This window comes from Solea senegalensis, linkage group LG6 (genome assembly GCF_019176455.1).
Source record: "Solea senegalensis isolate Sse05_10M linkage group LG6, IFAPA_SoseM_1, whole genome shotgun sequence".
In the NCBI taxonomy this organism is placed as follows: domain Eukaryota; kingdom Metazoa; phylum Chordata; class Actinopteri; order Pleuronectiformes; family Soleidae; genus Solea; species Solea senegalensis.
Window position 1 is genome coordinate 10428391 of NC_058026.1, and position 15685 is coordinate 10444075.

Here is a 15685-nt window from a genome sequence, read left to right on the forward strand (position 1 = left end):
TTTTTTTGTCTCGTACATTTCTGTCTGTGAATTGCAGCCCGTCCCATCTGTGTTTAATAATCAGTGACAAGTCAACATGTTGGAAAAGCCTTGGTATTCCGGTGTCTTCTCTAAACATTGGAGTGGCAGAAATGTTTGTGTGAGGGAAAAGTAGGATTACAGCTTTGATAGTGTGCTCTGTCCTTTGTTATTCCAGTTCTGCATGAATATTGAACTAGATAAGTAGCGAACATCATTTTCTTTGCTAATGACACGAAACACATGCAACTATGGTGCAAATCTTTTGCTGGATGATTGGGCTACACTAAATGCAAATGACCGATAGGATAGTAGCAATGGCAGTGCATGGCTATTCATTTTTTTATCTAATTTGCCTCACACATTTCTAATGTTATGCCACATGGTGTGGGTGTAGGATGTCTGCAAACCCAAGGAAAAATCTGTTGTTATAATTAGAAACAAACACATAGTCGCATAGCTTGGCTCCCTATAATGATACGTCTCTATTTATTATCATGGCTTTATAGTTACACTTCCTGTGACCCGCCCAAACTGGCGCCCTCCATTATTCAGTTATTCAGAATGCTGCACATGGAGGTATTGTCTGTGTTTTGCCAGCATATCATGCCATTCGCCATACAATCAAGAGAATGCTTCAGTTTCCCTGGCAGTCTTTGTTTGTGCTCCACACCAGTGGATTTGTATGCGGTGCACACTGAGAGGGATCTGTAATTAGGTATTTAGCCATGCAAGGCTGTTCTCAATATAGTATGTTCAGCACTTAATCGGGTGTTTATTATTTAAAAGAGGACATACGACATATACCGCAGAGGGGAAATTAATAGCTTTAACTAAAGACTACAGGACAGTTTGTTTTCAGTTAATCCACTCAATCACACCATCACTCAAGAGTAAGGTTTGTGTCTCAAAGCGAGGTTGTGTGACAGCAGTGACTTGTGTGTTAGGAGGATTACTGTGTATCTGTGTTGCATTACGGCGTATTTAGTTGAATACTTTAAAAGGACCACTACCTGGGATCCTAAAATTTCCTTTTCTATTGTCACACCTCTTTGACTCAGTCTAAACAAACATGTTGATGTCCTCTTACTGAGTCTGCTTATGTTCTAGTATTGTTGAAATAAATGGTATTATATTGTGTATATTGTGTAAGTGTACATACAAGTGTACTCCATGTACATACACTTGTATATGGGTATGTGTCCCTTGTGCTTGCTTATGTGCTTGGACATGCACATGTATGCAGATGACTGAGAGCAGTGTTTACATTCCGCTCCACTTTATGCAAGTGTGTTGTTTCCTTGACAACCTTGTCCCAGATGCTGCCATCACAATGGGAATGGTGCTGTTGAACGAGGCGGCCACCTCCAAAGGAGACGTTGGCAAAAGGAGAAGTGAGTAGAAAGGATTGATTGATTGTAGCTTTATTTTTCTTTTCTCTTTGTCATTTCTCTTTTCATTTTTAAGTTCTACAATCACACTGAATGAGAAAGCAATATTACAAGTTCAGTACATACAGTATATGTATGTAAAAAAGAAAATACAAACGTGAGAAAGCACCTACATCAAACATCCCCAGAAAATGTCATCTTAACACATCTTTCAGTTTTTGAGTTACGCTCTGCTCACAGTAATAGAACCGTGTCGTATAAGTTGAGTATATAAAGTCATATTATTAATTAATAGCAATGTTTTACTTTTGCTTATATACTTTTGTTTCTGTTTATCTGTCGAAAGTTCCTTACCAGCACTTGAAGCCATCTAAGCAGATAATGGTCCAGTGTGTAATATTTAGGAGGGTTTACTGAAGGAAATTAAATCCACTACCCATTATTATGTTTGTAATAGTGTGTCATCACTTGGTTTACATACCCTTAGAATAAGCCTCTTTAACGTACTTTACCCAAGGAGATGGCTTGGTGGAGGAGACCTTCTTGCGCTGCCATGACAACCCACATTTCCCATGTAAACATTTCAATAATTTCACTTGAACAGAACTTCCAGCATGAGCATATTGAACTTTATAGAACTTGCCATGCTGAATCAAACCACACCAGCATGAGGCCTTTATATATATATTTATATGTATATCTATATATATATATATATATAGATATATATATATACATTTTCCCTTCAAATGCAACAGGACCCTCACACACTCGAAGCATAACAGCCCCATTCTTTCAATAATGTGCGTTACAAGTCCAACCTGATTGGTCGTTGCTGAGTGGCATTTGGAGAACTGGCAGGGGGGCTGTAATTATCCATATCAGGGACTCTGGGAGCCCTTTTTCGCTTAAAGCAATCTCACATTAAATGGTAGCAGAGGTAGGATTCATGCGTTCGACCACCTGAGACTGCTGAGAAACAGTTGCTGCCTGTTGTTCAACAAGCTCTTCTGAAAACACTTCCGCAGGTGCTTTTGTGAGTGTTACCTTCAAGTCTTTTCAGTTGTGGATGAGCCACACACTAATACGATCCTGAATGTCACTATTTCTGACCCTATTTGACAAATGAATGACATCTGCCTGGTGAGGGAAACATTCAGGAAAAAAATGAGAGAAAAATATTGATTGTTGCACAAAAGCTGTGTCTCACAGTTCACTAACGCAGTGCAGCAGGTGTTCACTGATACCAGAAATGATTTATATTTGCACATACAAATGAAAACCCCTGGTCTGAATACACGTGTGCAGCACAATGAAAAACATAGTGACAGATTTTAAAAACAGTGGAAGTGTTATAGAAATGGTTAACACCAATACATTAGTATCATTAGCTGTCAATTTAAATTCAGCTAATTTCTTGCGTTCTATTGGGTCAGTTTATCCAAAAAACATCAAGGCATACCAGCTTGCAACATAATTAATGTACTGTTTATAGGAGTAGTTTTGGTTCGGCACAATAAAAAGCCCACAGAATAGCTCATTGGCCTTAAATGATTAAATTGTTAAGACACATACTGTGCAGTTATCGCAACACCTCACCTTTTCTCATTTGTGTGACATGTACACGCAGAAACACGTACACTCTTGTGTCTCTTTTACAGATTCAACCTGACGTGACCTAATAAGTTATTCATCGCAAACTCTTCAAGTTTGCAAATTTACAGCATGGGCAGTCAGCTTGACACTGAAAAATGCCTCTTGGGTCTTTTTCTGAATGATCTAGTACTTTTATCTTTCCGTTAATGAAGGAGCCATGTACGCAGAAATCGCTCTCAGTATCCTGCTGGGTCTGTTTATGTTCAAGAAATTTGCTACACCAAAGGCACGAAATAAGGACAACTTAGGTTGTCATTATAAGTCTGCTCAGCCTTGCCATTTCATGTGCGTCAGGAGCAGTGCATTACACAATCATCCAGATGGTCACAAAGAAAATGAAGTACTTACCTTAAATTTTGTTTTACATTGAGGAAACATTTAAGGAAAGATGAGCTTCATTAGATTTCATGTACAAATCAGTGCTGCAGGAAATGTTATCATTTATTAATATAACTAATTATAATTTGTTATTTTTGGACACATACCAATAAGTGCATGTGAATCTGACCTCTGCGTTTAACCCATCCTTATTATTATCCGGGGAGCAATCAGAGGCACCTCAGCCCTTGACCCGTCCTGGGATTTGAACCGGCAACTGGAAATGAGAAGTACAAGACCATCTGGCACTGCACCCCAACACTATGGTGCTCCCACATTAACATTACAGCTAAATACATACTTGTAAATATCATATCAAACAAGAAAACTCCCAATTCAGCACCAGCAACTCTATTAATATATTTTAAAATACTTTTTTAGAATACTTTTCTACACTTTTTTTTACTCGCTGTATGTTGGTTTTATGGAGACCTGCAATATAGAACATATAGGTTCATTCTCAGACGTTCTCTCACAAACTAATATATAGATCTGCAACTGTGCGCTCACTCCTGAGAGGCTGTGGATTATCTGTGGACTCAATTGTGAAACCTTAGTCATTCACAGTAATACACACAATCAAGCGTAGCGACAGTAAGTCAAAGACGAGAGCACTTTACTGATTACACTGGAGTTTACCTTCAGTGTAATCGGATAAGACAATGTGTCTCAAGCAAAACGGGTGGATGAGAAATTCGTTTTAAATTAATCAAGTGTAATGAGGACGCAGAGCTCTCGAAATGCTGGCTTAATGCTTCAGCTACACTTTGCTTTATTAACAGAAATTCCGTGTTTTTTTGCACATAGATTTTAACATTTAACATTTCTGCTGCTACTTTATGTATTTTTTTTGTAATTTGTATTATAAAGTGTTACTTACTGGTACTCCAAATTAACTCTTTAACACCAAGCATATCACACCGCAAGTGCATACCGTAATTACGCAACAGTTTGTGCTATAATAAGAATTCCAACAGTTTCTGAGAACCGAGAAGTTGCACGTCAAAGCCGACATGTGGTTATTACAGTAATTTCACTCCCGCTGTTGTAGAATGCTGGCAAATCCGCATCTTTGAGTTGGAAAAACTCCTGTACATATTTTCCATTTTTTTGCCTGGTTTTGCCCATTGAGACAAAAACTCAAACAAATGTTATTTTAACTATTTTCTATTCTGTTCAAATTTCAAATTGAATATGCAAAATATGCAAAACTACAGTGTTTTGTTTTTTCTAAATAAAAATTTTGTTTCATTTAAATTGTTAAAACACTGTTTTAACATGCAGCAAATTATAAATAACTGCCAGATATTGAAAGTTATTCTGGAAAAATGGGCAAAAGCACTTAGCCGAAGGACATTTTATGACTCTTTTTTGGTAAGCCTAAAGAAAAAAGGAATAAATTGAAATATTCCAATAATTTACTTAATAATGAAATAATTAATTAAATAATTTACTTCGTTATTCCAGTAAGTTAATTTAGTTAGCATGATGCTGGATGCTGGAACTTATGGCTCTTGCCGTTGACTTTAGAAAGTACAGCTCGCTAAGCAGATTTTAGAGAGGAGAGTAATTGCTCTTCAAGCTGGCATGTGGACTGTCGATAAAACCGCACTACAATAGGTTCAAAACTGTGGCAGGAGCGATGGCGTTGTTCATGCCTGCCACGTTTATTTGTTGTCCTGTTCCAACAAGGCACACAATGTACCGAAATGGCAGCTCTCAGGACTGAAGGACCGCTTGACACCACCTGACGAGTCTTCTCTGCAGGTGTTAAGGATACTCGTGCAGTACCCGTACCTCCGTCCCCTTTCATTTCTTATCCAAACAATGTCAACACTCTGCTTCCCTGAGTAAGTCACCTGCCAAGTTTGAAGCCCCTCAAGCGACCACAGTAATTGCATGATTGCTCTTCTTCAGCATCCAAGCAGAGCTTTTACATGAGCTCTAGATTATGTGAGAAAGGGATATTTTATCCTGTGCAGGTAATGACCTCAAACACACAATGGGAATATCACAAAGTGGATTTCATCAGAGTTAGTTTGGTAAAAAAAAAAAAAAGGATGAAAAAAGGAAATCTTTAATTGAAATGATAAACTTTTTATTTGACTTTACCTATGAGAGCTTGGCAAATACATGATGATGGTTTTATAATAAGCTGCAAATGTGTTTCTCAGTAACTGTAACTTTCTTTGTTCATGTTCACTCTTTCTCACTCTCTTACTCCTCATTTCCTTTCTTCTTCCTACGTTTGGAAAAATACTGTCTTTCTCCTTCAACTCAACCTCCGGATTTATATAATTACCACCTACTAATTAAAATAAATTGAAGAAAACTCATCTCACTGATTACTTGTTACTGCTGTACAAGCATCCTAATGCTTTCTGAAAACTTACATAAACACTCAGTAGCTAGGTTCCCATGAAAATTGAACACAGTATTCAAGTGAAGTTTCAGAAATGTGGTAATCGAAAATCCTGATTAATGTGTGTTTCCAGCCATTGTTGTACAACAAATATTTGTACCTAGTTTACCAAGATAAGCATTAGTGCACTAGGAAGATGAGCGCCAAGAAAGCTCAAAAAGTGTGTGATGAAAAAGTTGTCAAAGAATGTAGTACTGTTGATGCCAGGTTCCGAAATGGAATCAAAATGCTTTCTTGGATTATTTGTTCCATGTGCCTTATTCTATTTTCATACCATGATGGGAGGTTTAGCATTAGTTAATTTTACAGGAGGTCTGAATTATCCCAGATTGGGTTGAAGTTGCATGGAATTTGCATGGAACAGAACAATACTTATATTGTACATATATATACTTATATATATAATATAAGTACTACCTCAAACTATATTCATCAGCCTTAGAACTAGATCAACACAAATGTACTGCTTTTTCCTCTAGTTTTAAAATTCCTACAATTGAAAGCAGAAATTGGAACAGCGTATCACACAGGAACAAATTGTCTCTGCAATAATGTCTCTACAAAGTGGTAAAGCCCCTGGCCTCGACAGATTCCCTCCTGAATTTTATAAAAACAAATTAAAGACCAACTGGCCCCCCTTCTTTTTTCAGTTTATAAAGACTAAAGCACTGAACAAATCTAACTCTTGCACCTACACTCCATCAGTTATCCATTACACTGTTGTGTGTTGTGTGTACGTTTTGCTCAGGTGTGTTTATATAGTTGGTGAAAATTCTTTTTTTTTCATCAGATTGCCTATAGGTTGTGCTGAAAAGAAAGGTTATAAGACACTCTATTTTGCATATTCTTATATCCTCTGTTTATACTGTACATTTAAGCAGTAATGGAAAAAAACAGCCAAAATGCTCTGTGTTCTAAGGGTTAATTAAGTTAAATTGCACTGACCCAACTGCCTCAGTTTTTTTTAACCAATTCAATCTCCTCCATTCATCCTCTATTTTGTTCAGGACACGCTTTAATACAGTTCAAGGTCCTACACAGACTGCATTTTTCTAACGTGAGACTGGCAAGAATATTTCCAGCTATAAACCCTATTTGTGACAGGTGCAAACAGACTCCAGCAACCATCTACCTTATGCTTTAGTCTTGTCCAGAACTAACCCACTTTCTGGGATTCCTTTTTTTTTTGTGACCCAATCCTCTCTTGCAATTGCTGTTTTTGACATTACATCATATTGAGATGGGTGCAGTCACTCAGCATATCTACAGATGGTCATTGCCTCTTTATTAGCATGACGTGGCATTCTTTTTAAGTGGAAGGATTCAAATCTTCCAACAAAAAACCAGTGGATTAGTGACATGATGCTAAATGTAAAGCTGGAGTAGACCTGAACCGGATCTGTGAGCATATCCCTTGTCTGTATTGTTGTCCATCTATCCTACTAATGTCCAATTATACAGCGATGCAACTGCTTTTTTTGGTCTGTCCTTTTATGATGCCAGTTTTTTTTTTTTGCAATAAGACTTAAGACAAAATAACATCATGCTGTGTAATTGCATTACCTTTTAAATTATAAAAACCATAAATAACGTATTAAGAAAAGGTAAAGTAGCATAGAGAATGGACGTCTGTCAGTAACAGAGAGGATTAAGCGCGGATTGGAGTGTAATCACTGGATGTGGGCGTTAAATCCCTGGCATATAACTTCCATACTGCTGAGTGCAGATACAGGAAGTTATCTGCTGCTTTCATGGGCATCTGCACCAGAAAACAGAGTGTACGCTGTTTCTCAGCAGTGACTGAACGTGTGATGGAGTTAAAAAATCACCAGATGTGCACTATCAGTGGATGAACTGTATGTTCGGGTGGGATGAGATAGTCGGCGGGGATGTGAAAGTGAAGGAGGATGAAACGAGGATGAGAGAGAGTAATTAAAGAGGCAGGGAAAGTGAGATTGCACTGTGAAAGAAGTACATAAGAGACTTTTTTAAAATAAGGTCACAATCCATCATCTGCCACCTCTTTCTCCTGTAATACCAGCATGTCATACAAAACTACCTAATTTCAAGACAATAGAAAACTTATTGAAATACAAAAACCTGTGGAGGTTTTTAAGGTTATGCTGCAGATTCTTGCAGACAAAAATATAACATATATATATATGTACTGTATATTCAGTATTGTGCAAAGATCTTAAAGCACCACCAGTGTTGTTGTTTTTAATTCCTTCATTCATTTATTGTCTTCCACTTAATCCTCCACATGAGGAGCTGCACACCCTGGACAGGTCACCAGTCCATCGCAGGACCAACAAACGGCCATTCACGCTCACATTCACACCTACTGTCAGTTTAAAGTGTCCAATTAACCTCTGCTTGCTTTTTGACTGTGGGATGAGACTGGATTACCCGGAGAACACAAACACACACGCATACAGAAAAGACAGTGGCCCCACCTGGTTGCAAACCTGGCTCTTTTTGATGTAAGGCAACATTGCAGGCCACTGCTCCACCATGTTGGAAACCAGTCATTTGGAATTCATCCACAAACATGGCTCATCTGTTAATTGGACATTGTCAAACTTTTAGGAGCATCACAATATATACATCCACACTTGCCCCTCCCCTGAATTTGGTAAAATGGGTTAAGTCCATATATTTTTTGGCTTCCTCCTGTTTGGGAAATGTAAAATGTATTTTTTACCATGCCAATATATCATGATTAAAATTGAGCCAAGTCATGCAGTCAAAGGAGGAATTACCACCTTTGTCATTGAGGGAATTCATTCAGCTTAAACAACTTTTCATTTCACCAAGGTCATAAATCTCTTAGCATATTAGCATGCTCAGTGTGTGTGTCTCCCACTCATAATTGATGACTTATGGGTAATGCATCCCACTATGCTTAATGAAGATACCCAGACATTCACCCTGCCACTCTCACACTCACTGGCTTATACATAGGCATAAGGACTCTCGCTGTAGTTTGCACAGATTACTTAACTAACACTGACCCTCATTTCAGTATGAATGGAACCATGGCCGTGTACCCACACGTGGAATCAGCTCTGCAGACAAGGAATGTGGAAACTAGCCCCAGGATGATCCAAAACCTTATTCCTAACCTCCAAACCAAAATGAATGTTTAAACCTACTCTTCAACTAATTACACTTCGTTTTGATGAATGTTCTCAGTCATCCAGGTCATAGTCTTCTTCAGTAGTTGGCTGTAGGCGACTGGACTTCCCATCCAAGACGCTTCTTCAGTTCTTCTTTCTAATAACACTTCATCTCTTAACTCTAACTTAAACTGGCGCCTCAGGAATGAGGCTCAATCTCGTTAGGACAAGGTTTTGGTCAAGGTTTTCGGTCCCCATGAGGACTATAAAGTCATCAGTCTATAATGAAGCACTAAAAAAAAAAATATCTTAATCTCCTGCCCACACGCCGTCAGTTATCCATCACACTGTTGCTAAAGGAAAAACAAAGATCCACTCGACTGCTCATCCTACACACCTATCAGTTCAACAAACTGCCATGGTGAAGTATTTTCTAAAGTCATCGCCCTTCACCTTGAGTAGATCCTTCCTTATTTAATTTATAGACTGGGTTTTTCCAGGTCATATATTTATTTGAGATGCTTGTTTAATATTATTTACACTTAACTCAATAACCTATCCCCAGAAGCCATTATATCCCTTGATGCCAAGAGGGCATTTGATAGGTTGGAGTGGGACTATCTTTTCCATACATTAAATAGGTTTGGATTTGGCCGTGAGTTCATTCAACTAATTAAAATACACTGACCTAACTGCGTCAGTTATACTAATTCAGTCTCCTCTATTCATCCTCGTATTTGTTCAGGACACGCTTTAATACAGTTCAAGGTCCTACACAGACTGCATTTTTGTAAAGTTAGACGACTGGCGACTGAATATTTATCATCTATAAACCCTATTTGTGAGGCCCCAGCAACCATCTACCCTATGCTGTAGTCTTGTCTTTCGGGGATTCCTTTTTTTGACATATGACATACAACAACCCTCTCCTCTGTTTGGATGGGTCCAGTCATGCAGCGTACCTACAGATTCATTGCCCTTTCTGCTTTATTAGCTTGAGGTGGCATTCTTTTTTAGTGGAAGGATCCAAATAACCATAATAATCCTCCAACTTCATCTCTGAACCCTAACTTAAACTGGCACTTCAGGAATGAGGTTCTGTCTCATTAGGACAAGGTTTGGATCAAAGTTTTTGGTCCCCATGAGGACTAGTAGCCCTTACAAGGTCAGCTTTATGGCCATTAATCAGTATCAAAAAGTAGTACTCCAGAATATATATATATATATATATTCTGGAGTACTACTTTTATATATACTTGATATACTTTATATATACTGGAATGGTTGTGTTGAATTGTAAGTGGAATGAATGGAAAGTGAAAACAAATGGATGGGGAACAGCTATGGTGCTGACACTGAGAGATGGGAGCTAACAGTCTTATACATACAGTGCGTGCATTACAGATCGCATTACACACACAGACACAAACCAGTGGAGCCCTGAAGATGAATGACAGTAGACGCACACAAAATGACTCCGTCTGAGAATCTGTTTTAACCTTTTCCAACCAAATATTTAGCTCTGACATTGTATCATCTGTCTCTGTCGCTCCCTCTCAAGCAGTCACACGGAGAACGTGCAGAGATCTCACTGTTTAGTCTCCAGGAGAGGTCCTCATCCTAATCCCTGATCAACATTATCAGTCGGTGGTGACAGTTTAATTGAACACAGTGAATCTTGAGGATAAGCTGCCACGTAAGGGTGTGTACAAACACAAATGCTGCATACACACACATGCTAACACACACCATTCCTCTGCGGACTTAAGTTGATGCTCGAGCTTGTGTGCGTTTGACGTAAGAATAGCCACAGAGGAAATAATGTGATAACTGCTGCAAACAAGAATTTTCTGCAACATCGCAAGTTTGATAATGAAAAAAGGACGGTGCCTTACATAGCATGCAAAATGATTCTCTAAATGAACTTTATTATCAGAGGGATGGAGGACAATGAGCAGTGCTGTGTATTGTTGTGGATGTTCTCACAACTTCTTTTTTTTAGCAAAACATTGAATGTTTTAAGTTTTTTTTTTTGTTTTTTGACCAATAGCAGGTTGCTAAGTATGCCTACATAGGTGCTTACATGTGTGGTAAGAACCGTTTTACTGTATATTTTGTGCCCGCAAGTTGAACAGAAAGTTGCATCTAGTGTTGGTTTGTTTGCGCCGGGTGAACGAACTGAACTGAATCACTTACGGAAACGATTCGTTCGTCTGAGTTCAGCTGAGCTGTGCTGTGTCTTGAGTGAGACAGCGGCAGTGGGCGGGGCAAAATTGATTCATTCACTCACTGCAGACACATAACAAATCAGTCACTCACTCACTCTTATCTTTACACTTAAAGAAACGACAACATAAAGACACACAGATAAGATCCCCGTTTATTAACTTTCCCAGTAAGCACACACTCAAGTGTTAGGCTGGTGCGTAATGAACGTGCAGTGTGGAGACTCAGCAATGCTGCAGCTCAGCTGCCTCTGTGATGAGAGAGAGGAGGAGGACAGTGCAACAAGATCAAATTATGTGTAAAAGGGTTGCATCCTGATCTCGCCACCTTTTATAGTTTCCGCTGTTGAAACCTACAATATGACAAAAACTACTGTGAGGGAGTCAACGGTGCATGTACTGATACAGCAAATGATTGGTTCACTGAGTGTACTGTGCATTAATCCACGTACCAGTTCAGTGATTCAGCGGCTTAAACTGTCTCGGCAAATCCCAGAACAATGCCGAACTTTTCAAAAAACCTAAACTTGCAGAAAATGTGTGTTGAACTCCAACATTTAGCAAGGACATTTCTAAAATCTCTATTTTAACAGCGGGTGTTTGGTGTATTTAGCGACAGCACTGACGAGAGCCAGAAGCGCTGAACTGAGTCACAAACCATTCTGTTTCAGTTCAGTGAGTCAGGCGGGGTCTGCGCTCCGGTCATGCAAGGAAGAACTCAACGATTCGGTGAACAAATCGTTTTAGTGAACTGATTCTAAAGATTCAGTACAACGAAAAGAACTTTTGTTTCCATCACTAGTCGCATCGGTGGTTATAATATGGGTGGAATTATCTAAATGGACGTCTTCAGTCAGATTCAAACATTCTCACAGGCCTTTGTCTGATGAGTATTATACATACCGTTCATCAGAACGTCTGATAAAGGAAATGCAATAATGTGTACGTCACATTAACATCACAAGAAATGAGTTAACCCTCTGGTGTTTCATTTACTACCCCCTTAAGTCATTAGAGGACAAAAATGTCCACTTCCAAAAACCTTACAGATTAATGTTTTTTTTTTGCATAAATCTCAAAGCGCTGCTCAAAACTACCAAACATTCAAACATTTTGAGTAGGAAAGAAATATTCATCTGTGCTATTCTTATAGCAGTTTTTGGAAGTGGACATTTATTTGTACCTTATGACTTAAGAGGGTAGTATATTTTAAACTAAGGCTACACAAATAAAGTCAATTGTTTGGCTTCAAAAGACTGATTTTTATCAGAAATCAAACTGGCATATGAAGGAGAATGATAGAATGTGTGGCAGTTTTGAGCAGGGCTGAAGTTGTTTCAGAGATTTATGCAGAATAATTCATATTTACCTGAAATGTTTTTGGAAGTAGACATTTTTGTCCTCTAATGACTTTCGAGTATGGTCTTTTCTCCACTGTGTTCTATTGATCTATTATTTGAAATCCAGACTCCATTGTCAAGAGAGAGTCTTTCTTACACAAAAATGTGAATATGCACTAACACAGCCAAAATGATGACCTGATCAAGAGGGAGAAATTCCCCAAACAGACAAAAATGTCCATCATGAAGACTGATGATTAATGGTCTAATGGTGTTTGTTTTTTTGTTTGTTGTTTTTTTCAATGATGCAGTCGAACAGAATTGAAATGAAATGAGAGATAAAGAAACGTTATGGTTATCTTTGTTGTTGTCTCATTTGTGTGTGTGTGTGTGTGTGTGTGTGTGTGTGTGCCTTTACAGTCATCTGCCTGGTTGGCCTTGGCTTGGTGGTGTTTTTCTTCAGCTTCCTGCTCTCCATTTTCAGGTCCAAGTACCATGGATACCCTTACAGGTAACTATGGCTATGGTTTTTTTTTTTCTTTTTCATCCAGCTCATTTGACACTTATTCAAACACAATATACATTCTTTGAATGACCGAGTTGAAATCCAGAAATCCAAACCAGAACCAGGTCTATCCGTTCCCATTATTCCTCTAATTTTACGACGGCTGCTTTATTGGAAACTTCCCTTCTCTGTACACCAATCTTACTGTAAAGATGTCCACAAGGATTTGAAGTAGGTTTATTAAATTAATATAAATCCCCAGTCCCAACATATTTCAAATCATGGATGTGTCATTAAATGTGTTTTCGCGTGGACATCAAAACCCTGTGGCAGTGGCATTTTGGTCCCACTTTGAGCCAAAGGTCACCACAATATAAAGATTTAATATGTGACAGAAAACACTTTATAAGTCGGGGTCCAGCTCTTAAAAGCTTAAAAGCACATGCACAATATCACGGGACAGTGGGAAACGGTTGCAGAAACTCACAAGTGGTGCAGGGAAGGAAGAGCACTTGAATAGGACGGATCATTTATTGTACCCGGTTGTGACCTTAAGCTCTGAAATACAAAAAAAAATGGCTTTTTCAAAGAGGTTTGTAACTGCCGAATATTTGCCAAGAGGGAAGAATCACTTGTACCTTTTTATCCATTGTACATTTTGAATTATATTCCTTTGCATTGGCGTCACTCTTTTTGCTCTTTTGTTCACATAAGCCATCCACTGTGAAGTATTTGAAAGGTGGATTAAGTCTAATGAATTCAAAAGTGAGGGTGGAGATTCTTTGTTAGAACCTACTCTACTCCTCTCTAATAATCAGCTCATCTATGTAGAGGAAGATAACGGCAACATTTAATTGAAATTTGATTTGTGTAAAGTTTCTTTGTCTTGTTCTACAAATGAGTTATTACGGTTTCACTGAGTTATAGCACGGTGGTCGGTCCATGTTTCATATTAAACTGCTACTAATATTAATGACGATTAAAAACAACCCTTTCCAGAACTGTTTCAAACTGCTTTATAATAAGTAATAAACTTAAATGCTGGTAGTGGTAGCAGGAAGCGTTCAGCCCTTGAACTTGCTGCCTAATTTCCTTGAGCAAGTGTTGTAAATTTAATAAAGACATTTTAAGAGGCGAGTCTGCTGCTCCTGTGTTGCCTCTCCTTGATGAAAACTGAGGAGCAGCGTTGTTGTTGATGATGATGATGATGATGATGATGATGAGGATGATGAACAAAGATGCCTCTTCAGGAGGCGTATGAGCAATTGTGCCTGATGAGTTGCTTCTGCTGTAGAAACTATTTAAGAATCTCTGTTTTGATCAACAGCCATAGTTTTGTTTTTTGGTGTTTTTTTTGTTTTTTTTTCAAATTCTACTGAAGATGTGTTGCTATTGTTCTGCACAAGCCCAAAGAAAAACACCTTCTTTATGTCGAAATCGTCCTCTAATTCCCTCTCTCTTTTTCTCTTTTAATTGTCTCAGCTTCCTTATTAAGTGAAGAAAAGACAGTGGAGGAGGTTAAAGGAGGGTGAAGCGGGAGTAGGTGAGGAGAAGACGAGTTATGAGGATACTTGAAGAAGAAGACGCAGCATTACCATTGATTTTAGAGTGCATGTCTTTTTTTTTTTAGTTGTTTCTTCTTTTTTTTTCTTTTAAATCAACTGCTATCTTTGACTTTGCAAACTGACTTATTCAATAAATTATTACCATTTACACTGGAAAATAAAGGATTTGGGCATGTATTTTATGGTTCTCTATGGTTGATTTCAGGAGTTGAATATTGTGTGTGGGTAGACACACTGACCTGGGTTTGTTTTGTTTGTCATCCTCTCAGTACATGAAAAGTGAAACACTACTGTGCTGGTTGGTACATGGTAAGAGGGGAGACTTAACCCTTTAACACCGAGCGTATCGCCGACCACACATTTGCACAAGCGCACTTTGAATTACTGTAATTACGTGATGGTTTGTGATATTGGAAAAAGAAGTTGCAAGTCAAATCAAAGGCGGTTATTACGGTAATTACAGTCGCACTGTTGCAGGAAGCCAGCGAATCAGCGTCTTTGTCACCAGAGAGGAGAGAGTTGGGAAAAAAAAACTTGTACATAGTTTCCATTTCTTGGCCTGTTTTTGGACACTGAGACAAAGACTCAAACAAATGTTCTTTGAAATATGATTTATACCAGTGGTGTCAAACTCATTTTAGTTCACATACTGTCCAATTTGATCTCAAGTGGGCCAGACCCTTAAAATAATTGTATGATTAACTATTAACAACAAGAAGTCCAACTGTTTCCCTTTGTTTTAAATGTAATGAAGTATCTTTGGAATGTGGAATTTCAACAATATTATGTCTAAGTCTACCATTTACACATGTACATTTATATTAAATTTAAAAATATGGTATTTATTTCTTCATTTTAAATTGTTAATATGCTATTTTAAGATATTGAAAGTTTTGAGGCTTAGGTGTTAAAGGGTTAGTAAAAATTCTCACTAAACAGTTGCAAAATCTGTACATTTAACTCTTACATTACATTCCACCTGTTTTCTCTATCGATGATAAATAAATCAGGCCTCAGAGTTATAGTAAATTGTTGGATTTTATATCTATATTTATATATATATATA

General features: G+C 38.1%; 1 protein-coding gene across 1 annotated transcript in view; it reads left to right on the forward strand.

The window, feature by feature from the left end:
- tusc3 (tumor suppressor candidate 3) overlaps positions 1-14796 on the forward strand; it is a 65737-nt gene extending 50941 nt beyond the window's left edge. The window contains exons 8-10 of the mRNA XM_044029292.1: positions 1338-1412; positions 12970-13060; positions 14537-14796. Of these exons, the coding sequence (XP_043885227.1) occupies positions 1338-1412; positions 12970-13060; positions 14537-14552 (182 nt within the window). The 3' untranslated portion in view covers positions 14553-14796. The remainder of the gene's footprint in view (positions 1-1337; positions 1413-12969; positions 13061-14536) is intronic.
- The last annotated feature ends 889 nt before the right edge of the window (positions 14797-15685 follow it).